At 40.7% G+C, this 19,639-nt stretch overlaps 1 protein-coding gene across 1 annotated transcript in view; it reads right to left on the minus strand.

Annotated features, from left to right (window-relative positions):
• Positions 1-8,774: 8,774 nt before the first annotated feature.
• The window catches only part of si:dkey-29p10.4 (E3 ubiquitin/ISG15 ligase TRIM25), a 30,219-nt gene continuing 19,354 nt past the window's right edge, over positions 8,775-19,639 (minus strand). Inside the window, exons 5-8 of the mRNA XM_034176267.1 lie at positions 16,299-16,547; positions 16,148-16,170; positions 15,533-15,681; positions 8,775-9,709 (exon numbers count right to left, since the gene is read on the minus strand). Of these exons, the coding sequence (XP_034032158.1) occupies positions 9,165-9,709; positions 15,533-15,681; positions 16,148-16,170; positions 16,299-16,547 (966 nt within the window). The 3' untranslated portion in view covers positions 8,775-9,164. The remainder of the gene's footprint in view (positions 9,710-15,532; positions 15,682-16,147; positions 16,171-16,298; positions 16,548-19,639) is intronic.

Here is a 19,639-nt window from a genome sequence, read left to right on the forward strand (position 1 = left end):
GGAAAAACTCCCTTTTAACAGGAAGAAACCTCCAGCAGAACCAGGCTCAGGGAGGGGCAGTCCTCTGCTGGGACTGGTTGGGGCTGAGGGAGAGAACCAGGAAAAAGACATGCTGTGGAGGGGAGCAGAGATCGATCACTAATGATTAAATGCAGAGTGGTGCATACAGAGCAAAAAGAGAAAGAAACAGTGCATCATGGGAACCCCCCAGCAGTCTACGTCTATAGCAGCATAACTAAGGGATGGTTCAGGGTCACCTGATCCAGCCCTAACTATAAGCTTTAGCAAAAAGGAAAGTTTTAAGCCTAATCTTAAAAGTAGAGAGGGTGTCTGTCTCCCTGATCTGAATTGGGAGCTGGTTCCACAGGAGAGGAGCCTGAAAGCTGAAGGCTCTGCCTCCCATTCTACTCTTACAAACCCTAGGAACTACAAGTAAGCCTGCAGTCTGAGAGCGAAGCGCTCTATTGGGGTGATATGGTACTACGAGGTCCCTAAGATAAGATGGGACCTGATTATTCAAAACCTTATAAGTAAGAAGAAGAATTTTAAATTCTATTCTAGAATTAACAGGAAGCCAATGAAGAGAGGCCAATATGGGTGAGATATGCTCTCTCCTTCTAGTCCCCGTCAGTACTCTAGCTGCAGCATTTTCAATTAACTGAAGGCTTTTTAGGGAACTTTTAGGACAACCTGATAATAATGAATTACAATAGTCCAGCCTAGAGGAAATAAATGCATGAATTAGTTTTTCAGCATCACTCTGAGACAAGACCTTTCTGATTTTAGAGATATTGCGTAAATGCAAAAAAGCAGTCCTACATATTTGTTTAATATGCGCTTTGAATGACATATCCTGATCAAAAATGACTCCAAGATTTCTCACAGTATTATTAGAGGTCAGGGTAATGCCATCCAGAGTAAGGATCTGGTTAGACACCATGTTTCTAAGATTTGTGGGGCCAAGTACAATAACTTCAGTTTTATCTGAGTTTAAAAGCAGGAAATTAGAGGTCATCCATGTCTTTATGTCTGTAAGACAATCCTGCAGTTTAGCTAATTGGTATGTGTCCTCTGGCTTCATGGATAGATAAAGCTGGGTATCATCTGCGTAACAATGAAAATTTAAGCAATACCGTCTAATAATACTACCTAAGGGAAGCATGTATAAAGTGAATAAAATTGGTCCTAGCACAGAACCTTGTGGAACTCCATAATTAACTTTAGTCTGTGAAGAAGATTCCCCATTTACATGAACAAATTGTAATCTATTAGACAAATATGATTCAAACCACCGCAGCGCAGTGCCTTTAATGCCTATGGCATGCTCTAATCTCTGTAATAAAATTTTATGGTCAACAGTATCAAAAGCAGCACTGAGGTCTAACAGAACAAGCACAGAGATGAGTCCACTGTCCGAGGCCATAAGAAGATCATTTGTAACCTTCACTAATGCTGTTTTTGTACTATGATGAATTCTAAAACCTGACTGAAACTCTTCAAATAGACCATTCCTCTGCAGATGATCAGTTAGCTGTTTTACAACTACCCTTTCAAGAATTTTTGAGAGAAAAGGAAGGTTGGAGATTGGCCTATAATTAGCTAAGATAGCTGGGTCAAGTGATGGCTTTTTAAGTAATGGTTTAATTACTGCCACCTTAAAAGCCTGTGGTACATAGCCAACTAACAAAGATAGATTGATCATATTTAAGATCGAAGCATTAAATAATGGTAGGGCTTCCTTGAGCAGCCTGGTAGGAATGGGGTCTAATAAACATGTTGATGGTTTGGATGAAGTAACTAATGAAAATAACTCAGACAGAACAATCGGAGAGAAAGAGTCTAACCAAATACCGGCATCACTGAAAGCAGCCAAAGATAACGATACATCTTTGGGATGGTTATGAGTAATTTTTTCTCTAATAGTTAAAATTTTGTTAGCAAAGAAAGTCATGAAGTCATTACTAGTTAAAGTTAATGGAATACTCAGCTCAATAGAGCTCTGACTCTTTGTCAGCCTGGCTACAGTGCTGAAAAGAAACCTGGGGTTGTTCTTATTTTCTTCAATTAGTGATGAGTAGAAAGATGTCCTACTTTTACGGAGGGCTTTTTTATAGAGCAACAGACTCTTTTTCCAGGCTAAGTGAAGATCTTCTAAATTAGTGAGACGCCATTTCCTCTCCAACTTACGGGTTATCTGCTTTAAGCTACGAGTTTGTGAGTTATACCACGGAGTCAGGCACTTCTGATTTAAAGCTCTCTTTTTCAGAGGAGCTACAGCATCCAAAGTTGTCTTCAATGAGGATGTAAACCTATTGACGAGATACTCTATCTCACTTACAGAGTTTAGGTAGCTACTCTGCACTGTGTTGGTATATGGCATTAGAGAACAAAGAAGGAATCATATCCTTAAACCTAGTTACAGCGCTTTCTGAAAGACTTCTAGTGTAATGAAACTTATTCCCCACTGCTGGGTAGTCCATCAGAGTAAATGTAAATATTAAGAAATGATCAGACAGAAGGGAGTTTTCAGGGAATACTGTTAAGTCTTCTATTTCCATACCATAAGTCAGAACAAGATCTAAGATATGATTAAAGTGGTGGGTGGACTCATTTACTTTTTGAGCAAAGCCAATAGAGTCTAATAATAGATTAAATGCAGTGTTGAGGCTGTCATTCTCAGCATCTGTGTGGATGTTAAAATCGCCCACTATAATTATCTTATCTGAGCTAAGCACTAAGTCAGACAAAAGGTCTGAAAATTCACAGAGAAACTCACAGTAACGACCAGGTGGACGATAGATAATAACAAATAAAACTGTTTTTTGGGACTTCCAATTTGGATGGACAAGACTAAGAGTCAAGCTTTCAAATGAATTAAAGCTCTGTCTGGGTTTTTGATTAATTAATAAGCTGGAATGGAAGATTGCTGCTAATCCTCCGCCCCGGCCCGTGCTACGAGCATTCTGGCAGTTAGTGTGACTCGGGGGTGTTGACTCATTTAAACTAACATATTCATCCTGCTGTAACCAGGTTTCTGTAAGGCAGAATAAATCAATATGTTGATCAATTATTATATCATTTACCAACAGGGACTTAGAAGAGAGAGACCTAATGTTTAATAGACCACATTTAACTGTTTTAGTCTGTGGTGCAGTTGAAGGTGCTATATTATTTTTTCTTTTTGAATTTTTATGCTTAAATAGATTTTTGCTCGTTATTGGTGGTTTGGGAGCAGACACCGTCTCTACGGGGATGGGGTAATGAGGGGATGGCAGGGGGAGAGAAGCTGCAGAGAGGTGTGTAAGACTACAGCTCTGCTTCCTGGTCCCAACCCTGGATAGTCACGGTTTGGAGGATTTAAGAAAATTGGCCAGATTTCTAGAAATGAGAGCTGCTCCATCCAAAGTGGGATGGATGCCGTCTCTCCTAACAAGACCAGGTTTTCCCCAGAAGCTTTGCCAATTATCTATGAAGCCCACCTCATTTTTTGGACACCACTCAGACAGCCAGCAATTCAAGGAGAACATGCGGCTAAACATGTCACTCCCGGTCCGATTGGGGAGGGGCCCAGAGAAAACTACAGAGTCCGACATTGTTTTTGCAAAGTTACACACCGATTCAATGTTAATTTTAGTGACCTCCGATTGGCGTAACCGGGTGTCATTACTGCCGACGTGAATTACAATCTTACCAAATTTACGCTTAGCCTTAGCCAGCAGTTTCAAATTTCCTTCAATGTCGCCTGCTCTGGCCCCCGGAAGACAATTGACTATGGTTGCTGGTGTCGCTAACTTCACATTTCTCAAAACAGAGTCGCCAATAACCAGAGTTTGATCCTCGGCGGGTGTGTCGTCGAGTGGGGAAAAATGGTTAGAAATGTGAACGGGTTGGCGGTGTACACGGGGCTTCTGTTTAGAACTACGCTTCCTCCTCAGTCACCCAGTCGGCCTGCTTTCCCGGCTGCTCGGGATCTGCCAGAGGGTAACTAACGGCGGCTAAGCTACCTTGGTCCGCACCGACTACAGGGGCCTGGCTTGCTGAAGAATTTTCCACGGTGCGGAGCCGAGTCTCCAATTCGCCCAGCCTGGCCTCCAAAGTTACGAATAAGCTACACTTATTACAAGTACCATTACTGCTAAAGGAGGCCGAGGAATAACTAAACATTTCACACCCAGAGCAGAAAAGTGCGGGAGAGCCAGGAGAAGCCGCCATGCTAAATCGGCTAAGAGCTAGTAGCTACGCTAAGCTAGTGGATTCCTAAAAACACGCAAAGTGAATAATGTGTAAATAATTTAGAGGTGATTCAGCAGAAGGAGTGCTTTAGTTAAGGCACGTAAAGATTACACTGGGAAACAAATCGTAATCTAGATAACTAGATCAATCTAACTGCGCAGATTAAACAGCTAACAGATACAGAAAAACACCGCTGTGCTCCGGAACAGGAAGTGATACAATACCGCAGTGAGAGCCAACCACCAGTAGAGGCTCTCTCCTCCAGACAACCAATGATTTATAAAGGAAAATCATGAAAATTATCAGGGGTGCCCAAACTTTGCATACAACTGTATGTGGCCCTACGTCAGACTGGCGCCCTGTCCAGGGTGTACCCCACCTCACACACAATGACTGCTGGAGTAGGTTCTACCCCCACCATGACCCTTGATTGAGTAATTTTTCCACATGTACATGCGGATGGATTCAGGGGACTGAAACCAATACATGCACTTTACCGCCGCACATGTTCAATCAAGAACTGAAAAAGAGCAACACTTTGTGACACTTATAAAGTGCACAGCTTTCTGCCTACTGTCTGAAAGTCTCCAGCCTTATTAATGCACGCCACTCCATGCTCCCTCTCCTGACATAATGTTAAAAGGTAAAAGCAGAAAATCTATAAGAGAACTGTAAATGCTTTACCAGAGCCACTTTGATCCACTTACTGCACTTTGTCTCGTGTGGAACAACTGGAAAAGACCATTTCCAGCCAGAGCCACATAAATGATGAAACATATTACCAGCAGATATTTGCATCAAATCTCTTTTTGATATCATCACCACCACCCCACCCCAGTATTTTCAATTATGATTTAGTCTTGACTCATCCGCAGAGGAATTTATTGCTCCAAATTTTCCATGCAACATTTGAGATGCTTCTTTGTGTGCTGAGCAGTTATTTTGTGTCTTCTTACTGGAAGATATTGTGCTGAAAGTGGATATGAGTCATGACGGCTGAAGACCTTCAACATTACGGCTTGTGTTTCACTGATTTTATTTTATGTAATGGTAGCTACTCTGGAAAAGCTTCAGAGATCAGTCAGAGTAACAGGGTGAAGATAATTTAATTATACTGACTGTTAAATCTCCTCTCCTCCTCCCTCAGACACATCTTCCATCCTACCTTCAGGTGCCAGCTGGGGACAGAAAACAAATCACAGCCACGTCTTTCAAAGTGTGAAATTGTAGCTGGAGCTGAGCAGTACACCTGCGTGGCCTGACTAGGGGAAAAATATTAAAGGGGTCATATTGTACCCCTTTTCAGTGGGCATTTTTGGGGAAAAAAAAAAAAAATCAAAACAAAAACATCTTAAAGTCTGAAGCTAAAAAAATGGACCAGGGCCTGACTCACAGCTGCATGTTTAGAAAGTGTGCAAATACCATTGCAATCAAAAATACACCTGCGTGCTGATTTAACCGTGTTGTCAAATGCACAAAGTAATGCGTATTGTCAATTTAGCATATTTGCATTCATGAATATGCAATTTGGAGTTTGTCCACCCAAGAGCACGATTGTGTGAGGTAACGTGCAAATAAGTGAGGTTTGCACATGCAACATGATTGATCAAGTTGAAAAAGGAAATTTAGCACGTGCAGATACTGTCTGGATTTTGTGAGTTTGAAACCTTGGCATTAACTGATGCCACTTGATGGACTGGGGGGGAATCATTGCATGGTGCACATGGCAACATGGTCTGCATGCACCCCCTGCCACAACCCTATAAATTTGGTATCATTAGAAAGCTTAGGATGATTAGATTACAAAAATAGCTGGTAATAGTAAAAATACTGGGGCTCACTATGACATATGAGCACTATTTTTAAAAACTAAGAAATCCCATGTACATAAGTATTCACACCCTTTGCACAATCCTCTGTTGATTTACCTTTGGCGGCAATTACAGCATCACGCCTTCTTGAATATGAAGCCACAAACTTGGTGCACCTATCTTTGGACAGTTTTGCCCATTCCTCTTTGCAACACCTCTCAAGCTCCATCAGGTTGGATGCAGAGCGTTGGTGCACAGCCATGTACAATCTCTCCAGAGATGTTCCGTTGGATTTAGGTCTGGGCTCTGGCTGGGCCACTCAAGGACGATCACAGAGTTGTCCTGAAGCCACTCCTTTGATATTGTGGCTGTGTGCTTAGGGTCATTGAAAGATGAACCATCGCCCCATTGTGAGGTCAAGAGCGCTCTGGAGCAGGTTTTCATCCAGGATGTCTCTGTACTTTGCTGCATTCATCTTTCCCTCAATCCTGACTAGTCTCCCAGTTCCTGCCACTGAAAAAACATCCCCACAGCATGATACTGCCACCACTCTTCACTGTAGGGATGGTGCCTGGTTTCCTCCCAACATAACGCCTAGCATTCACACCAATCTACCACACAGGTCTGATTGGTGGATTGCTACAGAGATGGTTGTCCTTCTGGAAGGTTCTCCTCTCTCAACAGAGGAATGCTGGAGCTCTGACAGCATGATCATAGAGTTTTTAGTCACCTCCCTGTCTAAGGCCCTTCACCCCCGATCGCTCAGTTTAGACGGGCGGCCAACTCTAGGAAGAGTCCTGGTGGAGCTGACCTTCTTCCATTTACAGATGATGGAGGCCTATACGATGCAATATATGCAAGTTTAGTTGTTCTAAGGAGAATATGAGAACTACAGACTTTCACAAAAAAAAAAAAAAAAAATCAGTCAAATCACAGCCTTTGTGTCTGATTTAACAGGTGCACGTCAGGCTGCAGGTCCCAGTCTGAATACGGTGTAAAAAAACAAACAACCAACAACAACAACAACAAAAAAAAAAGGTCAGACTTTTAATCAGCAAAATGACTCTGGTCCCACTTTCCTCAAATCGGCGAGTGTCAGCGTGCTGATCTTTAATTTGTACCTGTTACTTTGCATATCCAGACTGCTCTGGGTTTTTCATGGACATACATTGCGATCGGACAGGACATTTTAACCGATGTGACCAAAAAATCCGTTATACAAACTCTATTATACAAAATCCGTTAGATGCGGTGTTTATTACATGGAAAACAATACAAAAACTTTGGGACTTTTTTGTCCGGTGACTGCAAATGTCCGGTGATGACAGTTTAGTTGAGTTTTATTGTACATGGGACTGCACAATAAATTTACCCCTCAAAACTCTGATGATGATGTTGGCTTCCATCCCACATGGCTGACTTTAGTTTATTTTCCCAAATTTTCTTCTGTTCGGATCTGAAGGGAATCTGTACATCTTGAAGCCATTGTTGTGACTATTTGTGCCTCCAGCTGCACAGCAACGCGGCATTTTCAGCGAATAAATAAAATAGCTGGATTTCCATGGAGAGAGATTAACAGCGAACGCTATTTTGAACCCAAGATGGCACGAGTCACTCGTCATGTCGCCACTCTCAATTAAGGCACACTAGCCAAACATACCAGTGACAGATAGCTGCTGTGGACTTGACAGTTTCTTTTCTGAGCATTTTATGTATAAAATAATATGGGTGTGTTGTTTATTGTAATAACAAACCACCTAAGAAGTCTGTGCTTTAGTATTTCCACTGAGTGAAATTTTAAATTTTATTTAACATCTATGCAATTGCCATCACCAGTAATTAGCAGGCAGAGATAGCTTAGTAGTGCTGGTTACACTGAAGGTGCCAGTTACTAAGGCAATATTTTTAATACCTGTCCCCAATGGAGGCCGCCATGTGGCAAGACCATGATACAGCAGCCCAAAAGAGCTACTTAGACTGCCTTTCACATCAAAGCTGAAAGACTGAAAAAACAAACAAACAGAAGAATCAGTACTTTCTCCCCTATACATCGTCTGCTGGCTGCCAGTCGACTAACAAGTTTGATCATATTTGTGAAATAGAAGATTATACGAGTACATATAACTTACAGATGCCAAGGCAGCATGAATCCCCATCGTTAAAGAAATGAAAACGTGAAGGGAAAACAAAATTGTGACTAGCAACACTATAACGGAATATACAACCTCACCACTAGATGGCACTAAATCCAACATGCCGTAGCTTTAAATATTACACTGGTATTTTTTTTCCCCACAAATGACCCCTTTATTTATGAAAATGTGTAAAATAAAATTAACACAGCACTCACTTGTCCTGTGCTCTCAGATTCTTGTTCCTTTATATATATATATTCCATCCTGTTGATTTATACAGTAATTGCTGTGTAACATGAAGATTTTAAAATGCTTAACTATCTAATCAGTTTGGATCAGCCAAAGCACAGGCATGGTGGGACTTTACCAACCATGCAGAAAGAATGCATGTAAACACTGTGATCCCTCTCAGTGACGTCAAGCCCACAGACCCCTGGTCAGAATAAATGAAGCTTGTGTGCAGGGACAGAGTAAAGATGTGCTGCACTACAAGGAGCCCATGTGGGAGCAGTTAAAAGTTCAAAGAGAAGCTCAACACCCCACTCACTCCTGTTACTTTCAGAAACTCCAAAGTGGAGATTAAAGACAACTTCCATTTTGTTTAGAAAATCTGTCACTGTATTTTATAGAACAACAGATGGGATAACAAGGAGTTTAAGACAAAGCACATTTAAAAATAATTGTCATGATAAATATTTTCCTGATGAGTCTAACAAAAACAGCTTAAAACCTGCACCTAGTAAAAGTCATAATTCAGAAGATATGCGATTAACATCTGGAATGTTACATGTGCTGTAAACAGCATTTCTTGCATTGCATAATTCCAATGCAATCAGTGATGCAAAAATCACATTTAAGGACATAGATTAAGCTTGGCATTATGTACAGATCATGGTAAAACCACACACAGCGCCTCAAAACATTTCCCTGAACAGATGATCTTAACATCTAAACAATTTTTTTTTCTTTTTACCCCTGCAAAGAATTACAACTGGAACAGATCACAGATTGCCAAGTGTGTTTTGGATATGGACCAGGCTGGGTAAAGAGGCTCAGTGAACCTGTGCTTGTAACAATGCAGTAAGACTAGACTGCCCCCTGGTGTCACATGAAAGAATGATAAAACCCCCTCGTCAAATTCGAGGAACACTCCCACTCTCTGGAGACCCTCAGCAACCACAGGAACTGATATCTTGTTATGCAGTGCTTCCATCTTCCGCTTGGCACAGGCCAAGCACCAGGAGTGCACGTTGAAGCCCAGACGTGCACTATCCTTTTGGCCCTTCCTCTCCATCTCACTCTCACAGAGGCCGACTTTCCAGCGGCCCTCGTCTGCAGACACAATCACCTCCCAGTACCAGCTGCCTTCCTTCAATGCACGTGACCCAAGAACCTGCGGGAAGGAGCTGAATCGGGCCTCGTGTTCCATGTAGGGCTGCTGTGCCTCGGTGTAGGTCACACTCCGGTTGTTATCACTCAACAGCAGCTTTGGATGAGCTGAATTTGGATCCAAAGAGGGGATGATCCCATCTACATACAAAAACCAAGCAGAATTGATTGGATCTGAAACATTTAAACCTCATAATGTCACTCACTCATCTTCAACTGCTTTATCTGGGATTGGTTCACGGGGGCAATAGCTCTAGTAGGGGACCCCAAACTTCCCTTTCCTGGACCACATTAACCACCTCTGACTGGTGGATCCCGAGGCGTTCTCAGGCCAATGTGGAGATATCTCTCCACCCAGTCCTGGTCTTCCCCAGGGTTTCACCCCAGCTGGACGTACGTGGAACAGGCACCCAGGACGTACCCTTACCAGATGCCCAAACCACTTCAACTGGCTCCTTTGAAAGGAACCTTGTGTATTCATCATTAATATTAAAGTTGAAGTTCACTTTTTAACAAACTTTAAAAAAAAAATCATTGTTCGCAATCGAGCCTCTATTACACTGTGCCAGTTCATATACAGTAGTGTTCAGAATAATAGTAGTGCTATGTGACTAAAAAGATTAATCCAGGTTTTGAGTATATTTCTTATTGTTACATGGGAAACAAGGTACCAGTAGATTCAGTAGATTCTCACACATCCAACATGACCAAGCATTCATAATATGCACACTCTTAAGGGTATGAAATTGGGCTATTAGTAAAAAAAAAAAAAAAAGTAGAAAAGGGGGTGTTCACAATAATAGTAGTGTGGCATTCAGTCAGTGAGTTTGTCAATTTTGTGGAACAAACAGGTGTGAATCAGGTGTCCCCTATTTAAGGATGAAGCCAGCACCTGTTGAACATGCTTTTCTCTTTGAAAGCCTGAGGAAAATGGGACGTTCAAGACATTGTTCAGAAGAACAGCGTAGTTTGATTAAAAAGTTGATGGGAGAGGGGAAAACTTATACGCAGGTGCAAAAAATTATAGGCTGTTCATCTACAATGATCTCCAATGCTTTAAAATGGACAAAAAAAAACCAGAGATGCGTGGAAGAAAATGGAAAACAACCATCAAAATGGATAGAAGAATAACCAGAATGGCAAAGGCTCACCCATTGATCAGCTCCAGGATGATCAAAGACAGTCTGGAGTTACCTGTAAGTGCTGTGACAGAAGACACCTGTGTAAAGCTAATTTATTTGCAAGAATCCCCCACAAAGTCCCTTTGTTAAATTAAAGACATGTGCAGAAGAGGTTACAATTTGCCAAAGAACACATCAACTGGCCTAAAGAGAAATGGAGGAATATTTTGTGGACTGATGAGTAAAATTGTTCTTTTTGGGTCCAAGGGCCGCAGACAGTTTGTGAGACGACCCCTAAACCCTGAATTCAAGCCACAGTTCACAGTGAAGCATGGTGGTGCAAGCATCATGATATGGGCATGTTTCTCCTACTATGGTGCTGGACCTATATATCGCATACCAGGTATCATGGATCAGTTTGGATATGTCAAAATACTTGAAGAGGTCATGTTGCCTTATGCTAAAGAGGACATGCCCTTGAAATGGGTGTTTCAACAAGACAATAATCCCAAGCATACTAGTAAATGAGCAAAATCTTGGTTCCAAACCAACAAAATGAATGCCTCACAGATGTGAAGAAATCATGAAAAACTGTGGTTATACAACTAAATACTAGTTTAGTGATTTAGCGTCAACAGCAGATGCTACTATTATTGTGAACATCCCCTTTTCTACTTTTTTTTTTAAATTAATAGCCCAATTTCATAGCTTAAGAGTGTGCATATCATGAATGCTTGGTCTTGTTGGATTTGTGAGACTCTACTGAATCTACTGGTACCTTGTTTCCCATGTAACAATAAGAAATATACTCAAAACCTGGATTAATCTTTTTAGTCACATAGCACTACTATTATTCTGAACACTACTGTATGGCCAAGCCTGTGATGTCAGTCGTGGTTTGATTACTGCTGACGTGAAGAAAAGATCTCGCACTGAGAATCCTTTTCTTTAGGGTGGATCCTGATTAATTACCTACTGAACACAGCATAGGAAACAACACAATACAGCTGAAATCTGGCCAAATGAACAACATGTACAAAATCCAACATGTTAGTGCCTCTGGTAAACCCGTCAAAGCCGAGGTTACACTTGGGCAACTCTACAGGAATGGAATTGCAATCACAGCAAAATCTTAATGGCGAGTTAAAATATGGTCAGACTTTGCTGTCATTGTAATTCCAATACCATAGAATTACCCACTTGTTTATGGTTAGTCAAACCAGCTACAGAGAATCCACAAGCAGTTGGACAGTGACACAACTGTAGTAATTTTGTGTGACAACATCAAGAGTTTAAATTAAACTAACATTGTGCTTGTGGTGTAGACCTTTACTGTTAATTCAAGGGGTTTAAAAATACTGCATTTACCATTTACGAGCTCCAACCTTACCAATCATTTAGGTTGGTAAGGTTAGACCTTACTTGTGTGAAGTGCCTTGAGGCAGCTTTGTTGTGATTTGGCGCTATGTAAATGAAATAAATTGAAACTGAATTGAGCTCCAGCCATGTTTACACACAATCCCTCCATTTTCATAAGCCATGAGTGATTGGAAAAAACTAAACACAAGGAATGGCTATAACTCCTCATCGCTGTAATTCCAAAATGGTTAATGCAATATTTTGGAGAAACCCCTTAAATTAAGGCTGAATATCTACACTACAAGCACATCTGGATCTAGTCAATGGTGCTACTGTGAAGCACTTTGGTCAACTGCAGCTGTTTTTAAATGGCCAAACACACACACACACACACACACACACACACACACACACACACACACACACACACACACACACACACACACACACACACACACACACACACACACACACACACACACACACACACACACACACACACACACACACACACACACACACACACACACACACACACACACAGAGATTTTAATAGAAAGTAACTTGGAGTTCTTGTTCTCAGGATAATTCTGTAAAAAAATACAGCAAAAATATGTAAATAAACTTCACAGTAGAAACCATTACCATTTGAAAAAGAAAAAAGTAAATGGGGTGCTGGAAGCCTTTACTCGTTTGAAAAAACCGACTAGCCACTTGAATTTTCAATACGTGGCCAGGTAGGGGTCAACTGAAGAATTACACAGGGGTCAAAATTATAAATGCTCCAGTCAAATTGAAAACTACACTACATTATTTGTCTGATCATAATGATTCCAAAAAGGTATAGTTTGGACTATCTGTGACTGAATGTTCAGGAGATATGGGGTAAAAACAGCAAGAATTTTGGTTTTAAAAAAATGATGCAAATTATTAGAGTTAACAGGGTTTTAAAAAGGAATAGTTTGCACCATCTGTCATGCTTAGTTATCATGTTACAGGGTAACATGTCACATGTCATAGAATCCAATGGACGTTGACCTTGTTTGACCTTTACTTTGGAGACCAAGCATTCAACACACTCAAAACTATTCCATTTTTTAATCCTATTAGCTCAACCAATAATTTGCATCGCTTTTTACCAAAATTGGAGCAACATTAACTTTTGATCCCTGTACAAACTGAAACTGACCTTTGTCACCATTTTGCTGTTTCTACCCCATAACTCCTGAACATTCAGTCATAGATAGTACAAACTATACCTTTTTGGAATCGCTATGATCAGACAAATAATGTAGTGTAGTTTTCAATTTGACCCCTGTGTAATTCTTCAATAGACTCCTACCTGGCTGCCTACTGAAAATTCAAGTAGCTAGTTGTTTTTTCCAAAAGAGTAATGTCTAAGGAGCTTCTGTGAAGGCTCTCAGTTGTCCAGGTGGTTTCCATAGTAGAGAAGCTTGATTCTTTGACTGGACTGGGTTGCTCTAAGGAGTATTTATGCTGAATTTGATGGTTGCATCACCATTTGTCAGATTTTGCTCTAAATATTCTCTTAGCTGCTGCACTAAAAACCATTCATGTGACATAATGGTGTTAATTATTCTGAAAATGTAATGAACTGCAGAATCTGTTTTAGCCTATTGATATATAGTCTACCCACTTCTAAACAGACATGATTTTTTTTCAGAACTCCTCGTATCAACATATTACTTTGTCCAAATACAGTAAAAATGTGAATATGCAACATGATATACGACTCATAATATTTTCAGAGTAGTTCCAATTGTGTGACAGCAAACTGTGTTTGGTGATGCTGATATCTTTGCAGGACCTCTGTCCAGTGACCTCATGGCCCCATTAGCTCTTCGCAGGAGTCTCTTAATCTCAAAAGCCAAGGACCCAGAGAAATGTAAGTCAGTGTCTCAATTTCAATTTCCAATTTATTTTCATTTATACGAGGGCTGTCAATAAAGTATAGGTCCTTTTTATTTTTTTCAAAAACTATATGGATTTCATTCCTATGTTTTTACGTCAGACATGCTTGAACCCTCGTGCGCATGCGTGAATTTTCCACGCCTGTCGGTGACGTCATTCGCCTGTGAGCATTCCTTGTGGGAGGAGTCGTCCAGCCCCTCGTCGAATTCCTTTGTCTGAGAAGTTGTTGAGAGACTGGCGCTTTATTTGATCAAAATTTTTTCTAAACCTGTGAGGCACGTCGAAGTGGACACGGTTCGAAAAATTAAGCTGGTTTTCTGTGAAAATTTTAACGGCTGATGAGAGATTTTGAGGTGATACTGTCGCTTTAAGGACTTCCCACACAGTGGGACGTCGCGCAGCGCTCTCAGGCGCCATCGTCAGCCTGTTTCAAGCTGAAAACCTCCACATTTCAGGCTCTGTTGATCCAGGACGTCGTGAGAGAACAGAGAAGTTTCAGAAGAAGTCGGTTTCAGCATTTTATCCGGATATTCCACTGTTAAAGGAGATTTTTTTAATGAAAGACGTGCGGACGGATTGCAGCGTCGGGACGCAGCCGGCGCGGTGCGGTGGCACAGGAAAAACACCTCCGTGTTGATAACCATTTGTAAAATCCAGGCGGCTTTTGATGGCTTTCAGTGGAGTGAGTATATGAGAAATTGTTTAACAGCTGGACATGTTCCAACTTGTCCTTAAGGCTTCCAACAGAGGCGCGACGTCTCGCACCGTGGGAAGTCCTTAAAACGACAGTATCACCTCAAAATCTCTCATCAGCCATTAAAATTTTAACCGAAAACCAGCTTAATTTTTCAAACCGTGTCCACTTCGATGTGCCTCACAGGTTTAGAAAAAATTTTGATCAAACAAAGCGCCAGTCTCTCAGCAACTTTTCAGACAAAGGAATTCTGACGAGGGGCTGGACGACTCCTCCCACAAGGAGTGCTCACAGGCGAATGACGTCACCGACAGGCGTGGAAAAACTCACGCATGCGCAGGAGGGTTCAAGCATGTCTGACGTAAAAACATATGAATGAAATCCATATAGTTTTTGAAAAAAATAAAAAGGACCTATACTTTATTGACAGACCTCGTATAGCGCCAAATCACAACAGAGTTGCCTCAAAGCACTTCACACAGGCAAGGTCCAACCTTACCAACCCCCACAGCAACAGTGGTAAGGAAAAACTCCCTCTGAGTATGTACATATGGTGTGCATATTGTGCAAGTAATCCTAAAATACAGTACCTTTAAAAAAAAAAAAAAAAAGTAAGTACTATTCACATTTAAGATTTGGATAAGCGTAGTCTGAGTTCATTTAAAGCTCTGCTCCTGGACCCCTGTTGACAACCATGTATTTCATTTTCAGCAATTTCTGAAAAAGGAATCTCCCTCATATGATGCAATTATCAAAGGTTGAGTGGGACACACAGAGGCTTGGCAGCATACAGTGACTTAATATGACAACAACTGTAAAAAAAAAAGTAAATTTGTCCATCAAAATTACATAACTTACAGAGCAATCTGCAGAGATCTCTGTCTTTTCCCGGCTCTGAGATGACGACGGTGTCCAGACGTTTCTCTGTCCACCTCTGCAAACATTTCAGACGATCCTGGTCTACTTCATCCAGGGGGTCCCACTGCAGAGAACAACCCCCGACATCACTAATCATGGAGGAAAGCAAAGAAGTTTTAAATAGTGAAACAAGTGCCATTGCATCTGACAGAGCTTATGTCTGGCTATTGTCTTCTAATCTTTGTCTCAACTTCACTCACCCAACAGATTCATCACATAAGGTCTGTGGTCTGTGAACTCAATCTATATTTATTTGATTTCTGTACATATTAGTTTCCTCCAGCCCACTTCTGATTTCTTAATATATCTATTTCATTCCAACATTGTAACTTGTCTGGGATACACTGAATGCACCGCACCATGAATGACTGCATTGTTTTCTTAAAAAACTGATGGCTACATCACTGGATGATTGCTAACAGCCTCAATCTAAATTGTTATAATTTCAGTGTGACATGTCCTTTAAAAAAAAAAAAACATGTCATTTTATCAGTAAAATAAAAGGGGTTAATTGTGCAGTTCCACAAGAGTTAAAGTTGAAATGATATCACTTACATTGCGGTTATCTTGCTATATTCCTATCGTGGAAAAAGAAGAAAAAGATATTACCTCACATTAGTTTAAACTGGCATACCACACATAGATCTCACATTTTACCATCAAGTTAATCAGCATGTTCTTCATAACCCATGTGAGTCACACTCACAATAAGAAATGCCTGGTCCCGGATTTGCTTGTCCCCCTTTGCATCAGCGAGCTCCTCCAGATTGTGAAGTCCATGCTGGATAGATGACAATGCCTTCTGAAGGTGTTCCAGTTTGTCCCCCAGTCTGCCTAAAACCCTTTTCTCCTCCTCTGTCACACACCGAACAGCTGACTGCTCCTCCTGCTCCAGGGCCTCCTTTATGGCTCCGTACTGCTGCAGCACTCTTGCTCGTGAATCATTTAAAACCACCTTCAGGCACAGAAGACAGGTTTCCAATCAGAAGCAATATCAACAATCATGACATATACGGCTGCAGCTATTGATTATTTTAGTAATCGAGTATTCTATCGATTATTTTGGCAATTAATCTGATAAAAAGTACTTTTGCCTAATCCAGGGCTCTCCCTAAGCAATGGCACAATGTCGCTGCGCCAAAGTGTTGACACTTTGCTGAAATGGCGATAGGATGTGGCTTTGTTTGTTTTAATAAAGGTTGGTGGACTGGGTCCCTGGGTGATTTTTTTTAATCCCTCTTTCTCTGGGATTCAGCAGATGCATTTCAGCTGGACGTTGAATATGCAAGCCTCGCAGTCAGTTTTGTTCATTATTATTTTATTTAAGTTACCGTGTTTGTGAAGCGTTGTGTGTTTCCCAAAAAAGTGAAAATTAAAAAGCGAGTCTGAGCAAAACACAGAAGAAAGAGTGGAGTTCTGCTGTTTGTCAGTGTAGCCTGGGACGGAGCTGTGACTCACCTGGTATGAGAGCCCATCACACCAGTCAGACAGAGACAGCAGCCGGCCGCCGGGTCAATAGTCACTCCCCACGTAGAGTGGACCGTGTTTTTTTAAAAATAGACAAAAACAATGCTTCGCTTTAAATGTGCAGTAATTCTATTTCAGATGATCAGCGTGGACTGTCTTTCTCTTAAAAGGCTTTATTTTACTCTGTGTCACATTGGAAAGCAGTAGCTATCATTGCTAATTTGATTAGCTGTTATATTCTTGTCTTCTTCTGTTTTTTTTTTTCTGGGAAGATTACAGTGCCACACACAGGCCTGGCATATGTACTACAACGTTAAACGAAGCTTCAAGGCACAGAACTTGCCTCGAACATTTTTCGTAATCTAATTATTTGAGTTACTCGACTAATCGTTTCAGCCCTAATGACGTATAACAGGAAACTGGAGTGTTGCTCGTGGGGATCCACGGGCTCTAGATTGGTTAGTGTTTATAAAATAGGTAGCTGACACTTTTCAAGGGTGGTAATAAATTAAGCAAAGCTTGTGAGTCCAGAATGTTTTTAGAACCTGAGGAACTCAACCCTTTAATTTCCTGTTAATTATGTAAAAAATTTTTAATATTAATTTACTGTCTTAATGTCCTTTATAAATTGTTTAGGCTCTTTTCACCCATGGTAATGACAACATGACACATAAAGTGACTAAACCAAAACCAACTGAACTACAAAAACACTATAAATCAATAACACTCACACCACTGTTAAACTAACATGAACCACAATAACTTTTAAAATCCAAAAACCCAAACTCCCATGGTGTATTGCAGCACAATGTCCATTGTTGACCGGTTAGCTAAAATGACTGATTTCTCCAAAAATATTAGTTCTATCAACTTTCCGTTTTCGCAGCGTTCATCGCTGACCCAAAAATACTAAGTAGGATGGGTATCGAGAACCGGTTCCATTCGGGTATCGTTAAGAAATGATTCAATCCACCGACATCAATAACCTTTTTGATTAACGATTCCCTTATTGGTTCTTCAGAGTGGCCGTTGTTTTTGGGGGTGTTTGTCAGGAAAATGATCACTTCTCTACAATGATTACAGACCCTGCAGTGGGTCTGTAATCAATTTTTCTGCAGCGCGGTTTTGCTTTTAACCTTGAACCAATCGAAGCAGTGCTTCGATCTACTGCTTCGTTGATTCATTGTTTTATTTTGCTTTATCTAAATTTTCCCCCGCTAAAACCCTAAAGAGCATATTTCTGTGAGTAATACTTACCTTTTAATCTTAAACCAACCTGTTATGGTCTTCAGAAACAGTTGACAGATGTATTTTATAACTTAAAAACGGGACCGATGCTAACGCGTTAGTGTGTCCATGGCATTTTCAATGTTAAAGTTAGAATTAAGCTATTGCAGCTGTCAGCACATTTGTGTGCATTTGTTTTCTGAATAATAATTAATGGCTCAGCGTCTGTTGTCGTAAAAGAGTCAAATGTATTACAAATTGTAATATGTTTTAAATTCATTTTGTTTATATATTAATAATAATAGCAACAATAATAGTAATTACTAATAATGCTACAATACAATTTTAGAGAAAGAGACAAAAAGAACCTGATTAAAAACAACAAAAAAAATAAAACCAACTAACAATGAACATAAATAAATAAATAAATAATAAATAATTGTTTCTCTGAACACCTAGTGACTCTTACACCTCCACTTCATCCCTGTTTTAAGTTTCATGACAATTTGTTTTGGTCAAACCATATTTTCAATTTGTTACTTTCTTCAGTGATTTCCTCCAGAACTATCTGCCATGCTAGAAAACTGCTGCATCCTAATAAGGGCAGAATACTACTGGAATGAATTTGAATAAGGAAAACTGGGTTTTTTTTCCCTCACCAAAATGGATCCTGCACTCACTGCAGTTTATTGTCTGGAATAGTCCCAGATTGCATTTCAGAGCTTTTAGTATTCAAACATTTTTGTGCAGGTGTTGGTGGGGGGTAATTCTGGGTTTCAGCTTCCCCCCCCCCCCACCACCACCACTTTCATGAATATGTGTATCGTAAGTCACTTCTGTGCAGATTAAAGTCACTAACTGGGACTCCTGACTTGTTCCAAGAAAGAAACGAGAATCGTCCTCCGTTCCATTCACACAGCTCCAAATGCTGCACAGCTCTCTGCTGAGTTAAGATAGAATGATAGAGTCCAGTCGGAAGTAATAACTTCAAAGTGAAACGCTATTTCGCACATAGAAGCCGGGGTTCAGGCATCATCCCTGGGCAGAGCGAGCGAGGCAGGCAGCCGGGGTGATGGAGCAAACCCACTCAGTCCGAAATCTCCCACTTTTTTTGGATATATGCGAACTCCCAGTTTGACCAACGGAGCTTAGATCTGCAGCTTTATCGAGGTGAAAATAATATAAAAATAGAACATGACGTTTACTGCACTGCTGTGAAGGTTTAATGATCGGCTAACGTTAGCTTAGCCTTTTAGCACAGTTGATCAGCGTAAACGCTTTAATTTGTAAATGGTTCAGTCTTTTATTTTTACCAAATAAAGCTACAGCTTTTTTCGGAGACCACAAAAGCTC

This window comes from Thalassophryne amazonica, chromosome 8 (genome assembly GCF_902500255.1).
Source record: "Thalassophryne amazonica chromosome 8, fThaAma1.1, whole genome shotgun sequence".
NCBI lineage: Eukaryota > Metazoa > Chordata > Actinopteri > Batrachoidiformes > Batrachoididae > Thalassophryne > Thalassophryne amazonica.